Source organism: Dermochelys coriacea, chromosome 6 (genome assembly GCF_009764565.3).
Source record: "Dermochelys coriacea isolate rDerCor1 chromosome 6, rDerCor1.pri.v4, whole genome shotgun sequence".
Lineage (NCBI taxonomy): Eukaryota > Metazoa > Chordata > Testudines > Dermochelyidae > Dermochelys > Dermochelys coriacea.
Window position 1 is genome coordinate 95,422,949 of NC_050073.1, and position 15,534 is coordinate 95,438,482.

Consider the following 15,534-nt stretch of genomic DNA (forward strand, 5'->3'; position numbering starts at 1 on the left):
CGATATAGGGTGGTGTTTATGTGACCATCGCTTATTAGCACCGTAGTGTCCAGGAAGTGGATCTCTTGTGTGGACTGGTCCAGGCTGAGGTTGATGGTGGGATGGAAATTGTTGAAATCATGGCAGAATTCCTCAAGGGTTTCTTTTCCATGGGTCCAGATGATGAAGATGTCATCAATGTAGCGCAAGTAGAGTAGGGGCATTAGGGGACGAGAGCTGAGGAAGCGTTGTTCTAAGTCAGCCATAAAAATGTTGCATACTGTGGGGTACCCATCGCAGTGTTGCTGATTTGAAGGTATACATTGTCCCCAAATGTGAAATAGTTATGGGTGAGGACAAAGTCACAAAGTTCAGCCACCAGGTTAGCCGTGACAGTATCGGGGATACTGTTCCTGACGCCTTGTAGTCCATCTTTGTGTGGAATGCTGATGTAAAGGGCTTCTACATCCATAGTGGCTAGGATGGTGTTTTTAGGAAGATCACCAACGGACTGTAGTTTCCTCAGGAAGTCATTGGTGTCTCGAAGATAGCTGGGAGTGCTGGTAATGAAGGGCCTGAGGAGGGTTATTTCTACCCCCTACCCCACCCCCCACCGTTCCTCTGATATTCTTGTTAACTGCTGGAATTAGCCTACCTTGCTTGTCACCATGAAAGGTTTTCCTCCTTTCCCCCCCCGCTGCTGGTGATGGCTTATCTTAAGTGATCACTCTCCTTACAGTGTATATGATAAACCCATTGTTTCATGTTCTCTGTGTGTGTATATAAATCTCTCCTCTGTTTTTTCCACCAAATGCATCCGATGAAGTGAGCTGTAGCTCACGAAAGCTTATGCTCTAATAAATTTGTTAGTCTCTAAGGTGCCACAAGTACTGCTTTTCTTTTTGTGAAACCCAACAGAGACCCTCATACCACCAGTCCTCTGTTGTTTTCAACCCGAGTTAAATTGTCCTTAGCTTGAAACATTAACTCAAAATCTGAGAACTTTGAAACATACCTTATCTAGTAGTATGTAACTTGTCACAGGTTTAATATCTGGGTGAGGCTTTCATACTGGTGGTTTCTGCAAAAAGTCAGTTTACAAGAAAAGAACAAAATTTCCTTTTCTACAAGGTGCCCACCAGTTTGGAATGTGGGCTATATCTAGCAGTATGCCAGGTGAATCACTGGTAGGCTTACTGAGATAGAAGAACTAGAGGTGTTTATGTTGGTATGAGTTACTTAGATTGTAAACTCTCTGGGGTAGGGACTGTCTTTCCACAATATGCATGTACATTATTAATTATGGTGATGATGATTATTGTAGTGCCTAAAAGTCTCATTGTGCTAGATATCACAGAGACAGTCCCTTCCAAAAGAGCACACAGTCTAACCATGGCTTGCAATCTGTGTATAGAGCCTGGTACAATGAGGCCCCAATCCTGAGTAGGGGTTGGACTTTCAGAGGTGTGTAAGTGACTCAGCAGCACAAACCTACTTGAAAAATCAGTAACAACCTTCGCAGAAGGAAGTTAGAAGGACTCTCCTTCAACTCATGAAGAGGCCTGAAAAGAGTGGGTCCAGAAGGCTCTTTTCTGCTATGAAGATTTCCTTCATGCTGTTACATAGCCACTTTGGTTTAACCAAATAGAAACCTTCCCCCTGCTTCTTTTTTAAAAACTTTACATAGCACAAAACAGGGAATCAAATTTGTGAAAATCCTGGGAAGATTCATTTGGTGTATAGGCATCCAACTTCCTGAGCTAAGAAAATTACCTTGTCAAACCTCTCCTAGAACAGGTAGACAAGACCTTGGAACATGTTGAAGACTGTTTTCAAGTGGACCAACTTCTGAGAGCACACTAATTCACTCTTCTTAAGGCTAATAATAAACCCCATATGAGTAAGCAACTGTACTGACTCACAAACTACTTTTGGAGCCTCTAGAGCTAAGCATACAGAAGCCTGTTGTTGAGATACAGCAGAACGTGCTGGTGGGGGTGGGAGCAATGCAAAGATAAAGTGTCAATTAAAAGTGCTCTTGACCCAGAGCAAAGCAAGTATTTTTGATGTGATGGTGTGATGTATATGCAGGTGTGTTTTTTTGGAAGTGAGGATGCCTGCAGGATCAACTGCTGCTATAACTATCTGGGTTATCTCTACTTTGAATTTCCTGTGTGGCACCAGAGGACTGAGTGATATCAGATCTAAAAGTACACAGACACCCCTGGATCTCTTTGGTACTGGTGAACAGCAGAGTAAACTTCTGCAAAACAATCAAAACACTATATCTCATTCCTTTATAGCTTTATACAGCGTAAAACAGATTTATTCGGGGTTTGGACCCCATTGGGAGTTGGGCATCTGAGTCTTAAAGACAACTTCTGTAAGTTGCTTTCAGTCAAGTCTACAGCTGTTAGGGGATGTGGTTCAGACCTGGGTCTGGGTTTGCAGCAGGCTAGCGGGTCTGGCTCACACCAGGCAGAGCACTGAAGTCCTAAGCTGCCAGGGCAGGAAAGCAGGGGCAGAAGTAGTCTTGGCACTTCAGTTGGCAGTTCCCAAGGGGGTTTCTGTGATCCAATCCATCACCTCCCGAACTGCAACCCCCTGCCGCAGCCCTCCCAAACCTGGAGCACCTCATCCCTGGCCCCACCCCAGAGCCCTCACCCCTCCCATACCCCAACCCCCGCCTCAATCTGCAGCCCTCTCCTGCATTCCAAATTCCTCGGCCCCACCCCCCAGCCTAGAGACCCCTCCTGAGCACCAAAGCCCTCATCCCTGGCCCCACAGCCCAGAGCTCTCACACCGCCACACCCCAACCCGTTCCCCAGCCCTGAGCCCCCCCAACCCAGACCCCCCTCCTTCACCCCAAACCCCTCATCCCCGGCCCCACCCCAGAGCCCGCACCCCCAGCTCAGAGTCCTCACCCCCCTGTACCACAATCCTCTGCTGCAGCCCTGAGCTCCTTCCCACAGTCTGAATCCCTCATCCCCATCCCCCAGTCTGGAGCCTCCTCCTGCACCCCAAACCCCTCATCCCCAGCCCCCCCAAGCCTGCACCCCCAGCTGGAGCCCTCATCCCCTCCTGCACCTCAAGCCTCTACCCCAGTCTAGTGAAAGTGAGTGACAGTGGGGGTGAGAGAGCCACTGAGGCACGGGGAATGTAGTGAGTGGGGGGTGGGGCCTCAGGGAAGGTGCAGGGAAGGGGGCGGGGCCTCAGGAAGTGGAGGGGTTAGGGTGTTCAGTTTTGTGCAGTTAGAAAGTTGGCAACCCTATCTTCACCTAGACTCCACAAATGTGAATTTGAGTAAGTCTACCACAATAGGGTTAGCTAGAAGAAAAATGTGGTTCCCTCTGTTTATGCTCTTCTCAAAATCTCTGCCTTGATCTTGCTTCTCCCTCATGAAGGTCATGGTCTGCCTGCTGAGTATCTATCCTAGCAGAAGGATGCATTTTGTGGGGTCTCCTCTCTCGCTTTAGTCAGGGTAAAGGTTCCATGGGCAAGCAGGGCAGAAGAGATCTGCATTAGAATGAACCAGACCTGTTCTGCAGTCAGTAGAACATTTCAAGTGCCATTCTCAATTTGGCATGGAGATACTTAAAACATGATAATGAAGAGCAGCAGCAGCTCAGATTCTAGTCTAGTAGCTCCACAAAGAAGAGAGAATATAGTGCAGGACCCAGGCAATGCCATCAGGAATTATATAGTTTTATTAAGACATAGAAGGTCAAACTAAAGCTGTGCTAGGAAGGTCAATGAGGCAGCAGAAGTGCCCAAGTGGGAGTTAGTGGCGACATTATGCAGCATTAGAGAGGTTCCTCCTGAACTCATGGGAACAGCCATATTATGGTTACCTCTTACATAGGATTATTGCTTGGAAAAAGGCTCCCTCATATGATCTCTCCCATCCTTAATGCAACCTTCATTTGGCATATTCAAAAAAAATCAACACACTTCAAAATTTCACTGACCATGTGCTCATCACATGCATAATTTTTATCATGTTCTCTATATACACACAAACCCACTTTTATGCATCTCTGTGTCTGATGTGTGACAAACAGCTACAATGATTGCTCAACAATGAACTCACTCACACATGATGGTGATGGATCCTTAAGATTATAGTTAAGATACAATTAATTACTAAAAACAGCTCAATCACAATTGTCAAAAGACCCAAAATGATTCATCACAAAATTAAACTGGCATAATAACAATCATTTTGGATCACTGGTAGTAATTGCATGACAATCATACAGTAGATATGAAAGGTGGTTATTTTATTCACTCAGTCACCTAGGCCTCCTCAGTGGAATATTACTTTAAATGTATACATTACAAAATTATGTTCAATTGAATTGTCTAAAACTGTTAGTTGTCAGCCCCAATAGCTTCTAAAAACTGCATGTTTGTACAGATAAGCTACAGTAGCAGCATATGTTAGAAATAGTTTATCACCAGGCAGCAAGAAGGGAATATGTTTCAACAACAAATAGTTTTAAGATGTGTTCTTTTGAATGTTTTGATCTTTGGTAAAGGAAATATTCTATTTTTACAGTTTACTGAGCTATTGTGGTTTATGTTCAGTGCTGAGGCAGTAAATGATTGATATGTGGGTTTATAAACTTGAAATATATTCTCAGAATTTATTGACCTACGAAGTTGTAGACAGTGACTACTCAATAGTCTAACTATACCTGAAGAGGTTAAAATTTTATTTCCCTTACCTGACATATCTGCTGAGTCTCCTGTAATGGAAAAGCAGCAGAAAAATAATTAGATCAGAAATAAGATAAGGGTTCAAGAAAATATATGCTACAAAAAGTGTAATTTCTTACCACACACCTTAAGGTCATCTTCTTGCACTACAGCAGTACCAGTACTGCTATTATAGTTAAAGTTGAACAAATACTGATGTCTAAAGTCTAAGTGGTTTCAGTCACATTTGGAATACAAATGGCTAGCATGAATGTATTTTGTCTTCAATTGTGTGAGTTATAAAATGTACAAATGTCACTTGGGTCTACGCTTGAGTCCTTCTCTGCCTAGCTCTAAATTAATAGCATTTTTTATGTTTCAGGCATGCTGGCCAATTAAGTAAATAAATGCCCAGAGGGAAATAATATCTGAGATGGTATATTAATAAAGGGCCTGATCCTGACATGTACTGAACCCTCTCTACTCCCATTTACTTCAGTAGAAGAGATAGGTGATCAGCATTACACAGGAACACGCCCAAATTAGAGAAGCAATTAAGCATTCTGCATAACATAATGGATTTAGCATCATCATAAAACATTGCAATGAGATATTCTGATGTGAAAACTATTTCAATGCAAATCTAGAAAGACTCCGCTACCCTGCCATTACAATTTGAAAACACATTAAAGTAATATTTCTGTAAATCTTTGGAGACTGCATTATGTCAAAACTATGCTGATGCAAGTTACAACACTGTTAAAAATAACAAAAGCAAATAAGTATAGTAAAATAACCTTAATGCCAGTGTAAAGCTTTAAAAATTGTTTTGAAAAATGTTTATTTGATCTTTTTATTAAAAAAATCCCCCCCCATTTAATTACTGGGATTATTTGCATGGAAACAATTTTATTTATGTGGAGTCATCTGTTCCTGCTCTTTATTCCTCAATCCAGGTTATAAAATAAGGTAGAAGTTGTTCTATTATTAGCTGCTTTACAGAATGCTTATGGGACAAATAAGCATTAAAAGTGTCCTATGTTTCCTCCTGGGTGAAGAAGCACAGAGGGAAACAAAATAAGCAAAGAACCATAGCTTTTGGAGTGTCATTGCATTCCCCCCACCCCATTCTGCATTCTTTAAGTAAACCTTTAAAAAATGTTCAAAATCTAATCGCAATATTTCAATTTTGTCAAAAGATGTTTTATTCAACCTAAAACAAGTTTTATTTTTTTCTTTTCAATTTGCCAAAAATTTTGAAAAATTTTTGTTTTCAGTCCAACATGAAATGTTTTTTTCCCAACTTTTCAAAATTCCCAGTGAACAGAAAACAGCTGTTATTTTCCATTATTTTCCCAGCTCTTCTTAGCAGTAACTTCAGTACAAATTTTTGTAGAGAAATAAAAATATATTCCTGTTAAATCAATCTGGTTCCTACATTTTCTAAACTCTCAGACATTCAATATGTGCTATTATTTACTAAGAAACATTAAAAGATATGCAATGTATGTTTGGGTTGTGGAATTGACAGAGGACTGTATTGTGCTGCAATGTCTAGACACAATAGTGTTGATATAAAAGAGTACTGTTGTAAGGATTTCCTTTTTTGTGTGTGATCTTACATATCAACTTTAATGTCATTTTAATATATATTTGTTAATACTAAAATCTAGGATTATCTAGAGCAGGGGTACCTAAACTTGGTTCGTGGCTTGTTCAGGGTAAGCCCCTGGTGGGCCGCAAGACACTTTGTTTACCTGAGCATCCACAGGTACGGCCACTCACAGCTCCCAATGGCTGTGGTTCGCCGTTCCCAGCCAATAGAAGCTGCGGGAAGCAGTAGCCCGGCCCGCAGCACTTCCCACAGCTCCCACTGGCCGGGAATGGCAAACCGCGGCCACTGGAAGCTGCAAGCGGCCGTACCTGTGGATGCTCAGGTACACAAAGTGTCTTGCAGCCCGCCAGGGGCTTACCCTGAACAAGCCACGAACCGAGCTTGGGAACCCCTGATCTGGAAGGAAATGCTCATTATTGCTTTGGCTCTGTTTGGAAGGTTAAAACCATTTATTATGAGCATTATAGTTGTAGATACTGTAAACCTGTATCATGAGATAATATTATGTAAATTCACAACTATTTTTCCATTTAAGATAAAAATGCAGGCCACTGTTTAATTAAATGTTCTTCATTTGTCTCCCTTTCATCAAAAGACTACTGTTGAGTTGGTTGGAAGAACTGTTTATGATAATGATGTCCTAGAACAAGTCAGGAGATTAAATGAAAGTACAGACGAATTTAAATGGGGCTCAAATTTCCAAAATTACTTTCTGATAACTCTCCAAGCAAAATATAGGCTTTGGCTTCCTAAGCCTCTCAATAATTTTTGTTTAATTTTATTAAATTACACTCTAGAAAAAAATAAAGAGGACAGGTAACTGAGTAACATTCATACAAACGGAGATAGCATAATCAAATAATCTTTATGTTTTATTCATGAACTCAAATGACCCTAATGTCATGCTTGTATGTTAATTTCATTTTAAAAAAAATACAAACATACCTACTTGGCCAGTTGCCACAAGGTTGGTAAATTTGGGGTGCTGATTTACAGTGAGGCACAGAATATCATCATTATGTTCCTGGTAAAAAGACTGAGAGCCTACAATAAAAATACAAAAAATTAATACATTTGTTAAAACGTTTATGCATATATGGCAATGATTAAATTTGAAAAAATGTTCTAATATTTAATAGAGAATGGCCATATGATGACATAATATTCTACATTTAGAGCTTGGCGCCATGAATCACTAAATTCTAAATCTGGATTTGATATATACTTCTCAATTATATTGGACAAGTCCCTTAACCTCTCTCTCTCAGCTTTCTCATTAGGAGTATTGTGATAATGGATCAAATTTGTCCGTGGTGTAACAGCATAGACTTCATTGTTGTTATATCCGCTATTGATATGGACCATTAATACTTATTTCCCTACCCCACAGGGTTGCTGTTTGATCATTAGTTCGTATTTATAATGTATTTTGAAGATGAAAAGCAGTAAATAATTGTAGTATGTCTCACTTTATTAAACACTTTTGAAAACATACCATGCTTTAGATTAAAATTCTTACCATAAACATAACAAAGCTTTTAAAAATATACACCTGAGTAAATAATGCATTTGTTGAAAACAAACCATCAGTGCACCAAAAGATAAATTGCAATGGAAAATTTACCTTTAAAATTAATACACATGCTAATATATTTTCTGTGTCCTTTGTCAAAATATATTCTTTTAAAAACAGTTCAGTCATCTTAAATGAGCTCCTGTTCAAGGAACTGTGCTCTGCAAATGCTGATATGACAGAAAGTCTCCTGTTCTGACCACAAGCCCTAAATTGTCAATGTCCCCAGATGTGCTCCTCAACTTATTGAAGAGGCATCAGTGATTATGGTCATGGTTGGTGGAGGATGAGCAAAGAGAAAACCCTGGCATACATTGCTCTGAATTGCCCAGCACTGTAAGAAGTCCAAGGCTATCCAGCGATTGACAATTTGGGCAATAGACCAATTTCACCTACACTGGAAGAGGACGAAAGCACAATGTCGCATGCTGAACTCCAAAAGTGCATGCAGACATACGGCCTAGTAACTTCAGGCATACACAGACCATAGTTGAAGGTTGAGATTGGAATGCCAGACACAGGTAACAAATTGCTTGAAATCATTCGTTCGGCAGAAAGATTCCTGAATTTACAGAGTTTAGTGGGGCCCCAGTTTTCCGAGGTCAATTTTTTGAGTTGGTATTACTGTTCATAGAATCATAGAATCATAGAATATCAGGGTTGGAAGGGACCCCAGAAGGTCATCTAGTCCAACCCCCTGCTCAAAGCAGGACCAAGTCCCAGTTAAATCATCCCAGCCAGGGCTTTGTCAAGCCTGACCTTAAAAACCTCTAAGGAAGGAGATTCTACCACCTCCCTAGGTAACGCATTCCAGTGTTTCACCACCCTCTTAGTGAAAAAGTTTTTCCTAATATCCAATCTAAACCTCCCCCATTGCAACTTGAGACCATTACTCGTTCTGTCATCTGCTACCATTGAGAACAGTCTAGAGCCATCCTCTTTGAAACCCCCTTTCAGGTAGTTGAAAGCAGCTATCAAATCCCCCCTCATTCTTCTCTTCTGCAGACTAAACAATCCCAGCTCCCTCAGCCTCTCCTCATAAGTCATGTGCTCTAGACCCCTAATCATTTTCGTTGCCCTTCGTTGTACTCTTTCCAATTTATCCACATCCTTCCTGTAGTGTGGGGCCCAAAACTGGACACAGTACTCCAGATGAGGCCTCACCAGTGTCGAATAGAGGGGAACGATCACGTCCCTCGATCTGCTCGCTATGCCCCTACTTATACATCCCAAAATGCCATTGGCCTTCTTGGCAACAAGGGCACACTGCTGACTCATATCCAGCTTCTCGTCCACTGTCACCCCTAGGTCCTTTTCCGCGGAACTGCTGCCGAGCCATTCGGTCCCTAGTCTGTAGCGGTGCATTGGATTCTTCCATCCTAAGTGCAGGACCCTGCACTTATCCTTATTGAACCTCATTAGATTTCTTTTGGCCCAATCCTCCAATTTGTCTAGGTCCTTCTGTATCCTATCCCTCCCCTCCAGCGTATCTACCACTCCTCCCAGTTTAGTATCATCCGCAAATTTGCTGAGAGTGCAATCCACACCATCTTCCAGATCATTTATGAAGATATTGAACAAAACGGGCCCCAGGACCGACCCCTGGGGCACTCCACTTGACACCGGCTGCCAACTAGACATGGAGCCATTGATCACTACCCGTTGAGCCCGACAATCTAGCCAGCTTTCTACCCACCTTATAGTGCATTCATCCAGCCCATACTTCCTTAACTTGCTGACAAGAATGCTGTGGGAGACCGTGTCAAAAGCTTTGCTAAAGTCAAGAAACAATACATCCACTGCTTTCCCTTCATCCACAGAACCAGTAATCTCATCATAAAAGGCGATTAGATTAGTCAGGCATGACCTTCCCTTGGTGAATCCATGCTGACTGTTCCTGATCACTTTCCTCTCCTCTAAGTGCTTCAGGATTGATTCTTTGAGGACCTGCTCCATGATTTTTCCAGGGACTGAGGTGAGGCTGACCGGCCTGTAGTTCCCAGGATCCTCCTTCTTCCCTTTTTTAAAGATGGGCACTACATTAGCCTTTTTCCAGTCATCCGGGACTTCCCCCGTTCGCCACGAGTTTTCAAAGATAATGGCCAAGGGCTCTGCAATCACAGCCGCCAATTCCTTCAGCACTCTCGGATGCAATTCGTCCGGCCCCATGGACTTGTGCACGTCCAGCTTTTCTAAATAGTCCCTAACCACCTCTATCTCTACAGAGGGCTGGCCATCTCTTCCCCATTTTGTGTTGCCCAGCACAGCAGTCTGGGAGCTGACCTTGTTAGTGAAAACAGAGGCAAAAAAAGCATTGAGTACATTAGCTTTTTCCACATCCTCTGTCACTAGCTTGCCTCCCTCATTCAGTAAGGGGCCCACACTTTCCTTGGCTTTCTTCTTGTTGCCAACATACCTGAAGAAACCCTTCTTGTTACTCTTGACATCTCTTGCTAGCTGCAGCTCCAGGTGCGATTTGGCCCTCCTGATATCTTTCCTACATGCCCGAGCAATATTTTTATACTCTTCCCTGGTCATATGTCCATATGTTGATTTTCCTTTGGTCAAAATCAGACCCAGATGACTGAAGAGATGTAGTGTGAATAGGACATGAAAGAGGACTTATCCTCTGCCACTCCCTAACCGATTGACCAGGTATGGGAACTCATATATTCCTCTTTTTTCTGAGATATACTACTACTACTACTACGACGATCATGTATTTGGTAAATACCCATGGAGTGGAGGACAGGCAAAAGGGAAGCACAGCATACTGATAATGCTGACCTGCCACTACAAATCTCAGAAACTGCCTGTAACTTGGGAAAATTACCACATGGAAGTTAAGAGTCCTGAAGAATGAGGGTGGCAAACCAATCATTGTGATTCAAAGCAGGGAGAACAGTCACTAGGGTAACCATGCGGAATTTCATGTATTTGTTGAGGCTGTGAAGGCTGAAGATAGGTCTCATATCTCCCTTGGACTTGGAGATCAGGAAACACCATGAGTAGAATCCCCTTGCCCAGTTCTGAAGAGGAACCTCTTTCATCACTCCCAAATCCCAGACAGTCTGCATCTGCTGAAGGAGCAGACATTCATGAGAGGGGTCTCTGGAAAGGAATGGAGTGGAACTGAAGACATAACCCAATCCCACAAGTGCTCAGGACCCACTTGTCCATAGTTATTGACTCCCAAGACCTGTAGAAGTAGGATAGCTTATCCCCAAATGTAGGAGAATGGCTTGAAGCCTGCCGACTGTAATGCTGGCTTCCGAGAGAGTGTCAAATTAGCTGCATACCCAAAACTGATGAAAAACAGGCTGACTGGTTAAAATTGGGACTAGAAGACCTCTTATAAGACTTGAGCCCCTTCCTGGAAAAGTCTTGCTGCCTAGCAAGATAATTCAACCTAAAGAACCACTGAAGACAATAATGCTGCTTAAGCTGTTGCCCTGCAAAGTGATGCCTCTTTAACGCTGGTGTTAAAATCCCCAGCAAATGCATCATAGCTCAGTTTTCAAGAAATGTAACATTTTGTCATTTCCAAAAGCTGACCATAGTGATATTTTTGCCACTAGTCACCTTTTACAATGAACTCTTAAACTCTTCCCTGGAGGATTCTGGCAACTTATCTATAAATTTTGCCATTGTTTCCCACTTGAGAAAGTCATACTTTGATAAGAGTGCCTGATGATTGGCAATGAGCGTTTGTAAGGATGAGGCAGAATAAATTTTCCCAAACAAGTCCAATCTTTTAGATTCCTTGTCCTTTGGTGTCAATTTATCTCTCCCCCATCTTAACCCCTCATTAGCTGCTCTTACGACAAGAGAGTTAGGCGCTGTTTGTGAGTAGAAGCACCCAAAAAACCATTCACAAGCATGTGGTATCTTTTATTTGCATGCTTCATTGTGGGTGTAAGGAAGCTGGGTGTTAGGATCTTTGCCGGTTCCAAGATTGCTTCATTTATGGAGAAAGTCACTCTCCCTGGAGCTGAGGATTGGAGAATATCCATCAATTTATGGGTGTTCTCCTGAGAAAACTTGGCCTGAATACCCAAGGCTGAACGATTTAAAATCCTCAGGTACAGGGGAGGAAGAATCATAGAATCATAGAATATCAGGGTTGGAAGGGATCTCAGGAGGTCATTTAGTCCAACTCCCTGTTCAAAGCAGGACCAATCCCCAACTAAATTATCCCAGCCAGGGTTTTGTCAAGCCTGACCTTAAAAACTTCTAAGGAAGGAGATTCCACCACCTCCCTAGATAATGCATTCCAGTGTTTCACCAGCCTCCTAGTGAAAAAGTTTTTCCTAAACCTTCCCCAATGCAACTTGAGACCATTATTCCTCGTTCTGTCATCTGCTACCACTGAGAACAGTCTAGATCCATCCTCTTTGGAACCCCCTTTCCGGTAGTTGAAAGCAGCTATCAAATCCCCCCTCATTCTTCTCTTCCACGGACTAAACAATCCCAGTTCCCTCAGCCTCTCCTCATAATCATGTGTTCCAGTCCCCTAATCATTTTTGTTGCCCTCCACTGGACATTTTCCAATTTTTTCACACCCTTCTTGTGGTGTGGGGCCCAAAACTGGACACAGTACTCCAGATGAGGCCTCACCAATGTCAAATAGAGGGGAATGATCACGTCCCTCGATCTGTTGGCAATGTCCCTACTTATACATTCCAAATGCCATTGGCCTTCTTGGCAGCAACGGCACACTGTTGACTCATATCCAGCTTCTCGTCCACTGTAACCCCAGGTCCTTTTCTGCAGAACTGCTGCCTAGCCATTTGGTCCCTAGTCTGTAGCAGTGCATGGGATTCTTCCGTCCTAAGTGCAGAACTCTGCACTTGTCCTTGTTGAACCTCATCAGATTTCTTTTGGCCCAATCCTCTAATTTGTCTAGGTCCCTCTGTATCCTATCCCTACCCTACAGCATATCTACCTCTCCTCCCAGTTTAGTGTCATCTGAAAACTTGCTGAGGGTGCAATCTACACCATCCTCCAGATCATTAATGAAGATATTGAACAAAACCGGCCCCCAGACAGACCCTTGGGGCACTCCACTTGATACCAGCTGCCAACTAGACATGGAGCCATTGATCACTATGTGTTGAGCCCGACAATCTAGCCAGCTTTCTATCCACCTTATCGTCCATTCATCCAGCCCGTTCTTCTTTAACTTACTGGCAAGAATACTGTGGGAGACCATGTCAAAAGCTTTGCTAAAATCAAGGAACAACACGTCCACTGCTTTCCCCTCATCCACAGAGCCAGTTATCTCGTCATAGAAGGCAATTAGATTAGTTAGGCATGACTTGCCCTTGGTGAATCCATGCTGACTATTCTTGATCTCTTTCCTCTCCTCTAAGTGCTTCAAAATTGATTCCTTGAGGACCTGCTCCATGATTTTTCCAGGGACTGAGGTGAGGCTGACTGGCTTGTAGTTCCCAGGATCCTCCTTCTTCCCTTTTTTAAAGATGGGTACTACATTAGCATTTTTCCAGTCGTTCGGGACCTCCCCCGATCGCCATGAGTTTTCAAAGATAATGGCCAATGGCTCTGCAATCACATCCGCCAACTCCTTTAGCACTCTTGGATGCAGTGCATCCGGCCCCATGGACTTGTGCTCGTCCAGCTTTTCTAAATAGTCCTGAACCACTTCTTTCTTCACAGAGGGCTGGTTACCTCCTCCCCATACTGTGCAGTCCAGTGCAGTAGTCTGGGAGCTGACCTTGTTCGTGAAGACAGAGGCAAAAAAAGCATTGAGTACATTAGCTTTTTCCACATCCTCTGTCACTAGGTTGCCTCCCTCATTCAGTAAGGGGCCCACACTTTCCTTGACTTTCTTCTTGTTGCTGACATACCTGAAGAAACCCTTCTTGTTACTCTTAACATCTCTTGCTAGCTGCATCTCCAGGTGTGATTTGGTCTTCCTGATTTCGCTCCTGCATGCCCGAGCAATATTTTTATACTCTTCCCTGGTCATTTGTCCAATCTTCCACTTCTTGTAAGCTTCTTTTTTGTGTTTAAGATCAGCAAAGATTTCACTGTGAAGCCAAGCTGATCACCTGCCCTATTTACTATTCTTTCTACACATCGGGATGGTTTGTCCCTGTAACCTCAATAAGAATTCTTTAAAATACAGCCAGCTCTCGTGGACTCCTTTCGCCCTCATGTTATTCTCCCAGGGGATCCTGCTCATCAGTTCCCTGAGGTTGTCAAAATCTGCTTTTCTGAAGTCCAGGGTACATATTCTACTGCTCTCCTTTCTTCCCTTTGTCAGGATCCTGAACTCGATCATCTCATGGTCACTGCCTTCCAGGTTCCCATCCACTTTTGCTTCCCCTACTAATTCTTCCCTGTTTGTGAGCAGCAGGTCAAGAAGAGCTCTGCCCCAGTTGGTTCCTCCAGCACTTGCACCAGGAAATTGTCCGCTATACTTTCCAAAAACTTCCTGGATTGTCTGTGCACCGCTGTATTGCTCTCCCAGCAGATATCAGGGTGATTGAAGTCTCCCATGAGAACCAGGTCCTGTGATCTAGTAACTTCCATCAGTTGCTGGAAGAAAGCCTCCCCCCCGATCCAGTGGTCTATAGCAGACTCCCACCACGACATCACCCTTGTTGCTCACGCTTCTAAACTTAATCCAGAGACACTCAGGTTTTTCTGCAGTTCATACTGGAGCTCTGAGCAGTCATACTGCTCTCTTACATACAATGCAACTCCCCCATCTTTTCTGCCCTGCCTGTCCTTTCTGAACAATTTATATCCATCCATGACAGTACTCCACTATGTGAGTTATCCCACCAAGTCTTTCTTATTCCAATCACATCATAATTCCTTGACCGTGCCAGGACTTCCAGTTCTCCCTGGTATCACAAAGTTGTCTGGCAACGAAGAAGAAGGAGGAAGCAGAGCCCATGGAATCTCCTGCGTCACCTGTAACAATAGTTCAGGCGGAACCAGCATTTCTGGAGCAACTACTGTCTGTGGCTATAGTGACGGAGGTTCAGGAAGAGAGACTACTGGAGGAATAGGTGACTTCGTTCTGGACTGAGCAATATCCCAAGGAGGCCACTGTGGGTAGGGTTACAGCATTGGTGGCCAGTAAGATCTGGGTCACAGACTTCTATCTCTATTAAGGGACAACCCTGGAGATGGCAGATATACTGACTATGTATTTGCAGAGAAGAAGTGCAGTTTTTCTTATACTAAACAAAAGATATGATAAGATGCATGTTTTGCTAGCATATTGTAATGCTTCTGGTACACTACTGACCTAAGAGTAGTGCTTCCCAAATTCAAATCACCAGGCAAATTGCCTGTATTGTCAAAACACAGATGATGGTAGGGAAAAATAAGCCCTTTGAAAGTCTAAGTCTATCATTTAACAGTAATACAGGGGGTAGTTGATGAACTAACATACATAGTATGGGAGGACCGAGACGTGAAATGCTAGTTTAACAAATGAAGACATTTAGTCACAATAATGTTTTTAAAACCTCTTTCAAACATTTCTAAAATAGTTTTTCTGTAACATATATGGAAAACATGAAGCTATTATGCGGGTCAAAGGTTTTATTGGCACGTGTTTTGGATGATCTGCGTAACTAAGTAATGTGGCCACTCAAATGCATTCACTGGCTCATGTCATATTTAACAAAAG

The 15,534-nt window shown here is 42.9% G+C and overlaps 1 protein-coding gene across 3 annotated transcripts in view; it reads right to left on the bottom strand.

Annotated features, from left to right (window-relative positions):
* EML5 (EMAP like 5) overlaps positions 1-15,534 on the bottom strand; it is a 326,380-nt gene that overhangs the window by 26,122 nt on the left and 284,724 nt on the right. For 2 of the 3 annotated variants that reach the window (XM_038404486.2, XM_038404485.2), the window contains 2 exons: positions 7,238-7,336; positions 4,707-4,727 (listed from right to left, as the gene is read on the bottom strand). In XM_038404486.2, the coding sequence (XP_038260414.1) occupies positions 4,707-4,727; positions 7,238-7,336 (120 nt within the window). The remainder of the gene's footprint in view (positions 1-4,706; positions 4,728-7,237; positions 7,337-15,534) is intronic. The other variant, XM_043517737.1, reaches the window with a different exon arrangement.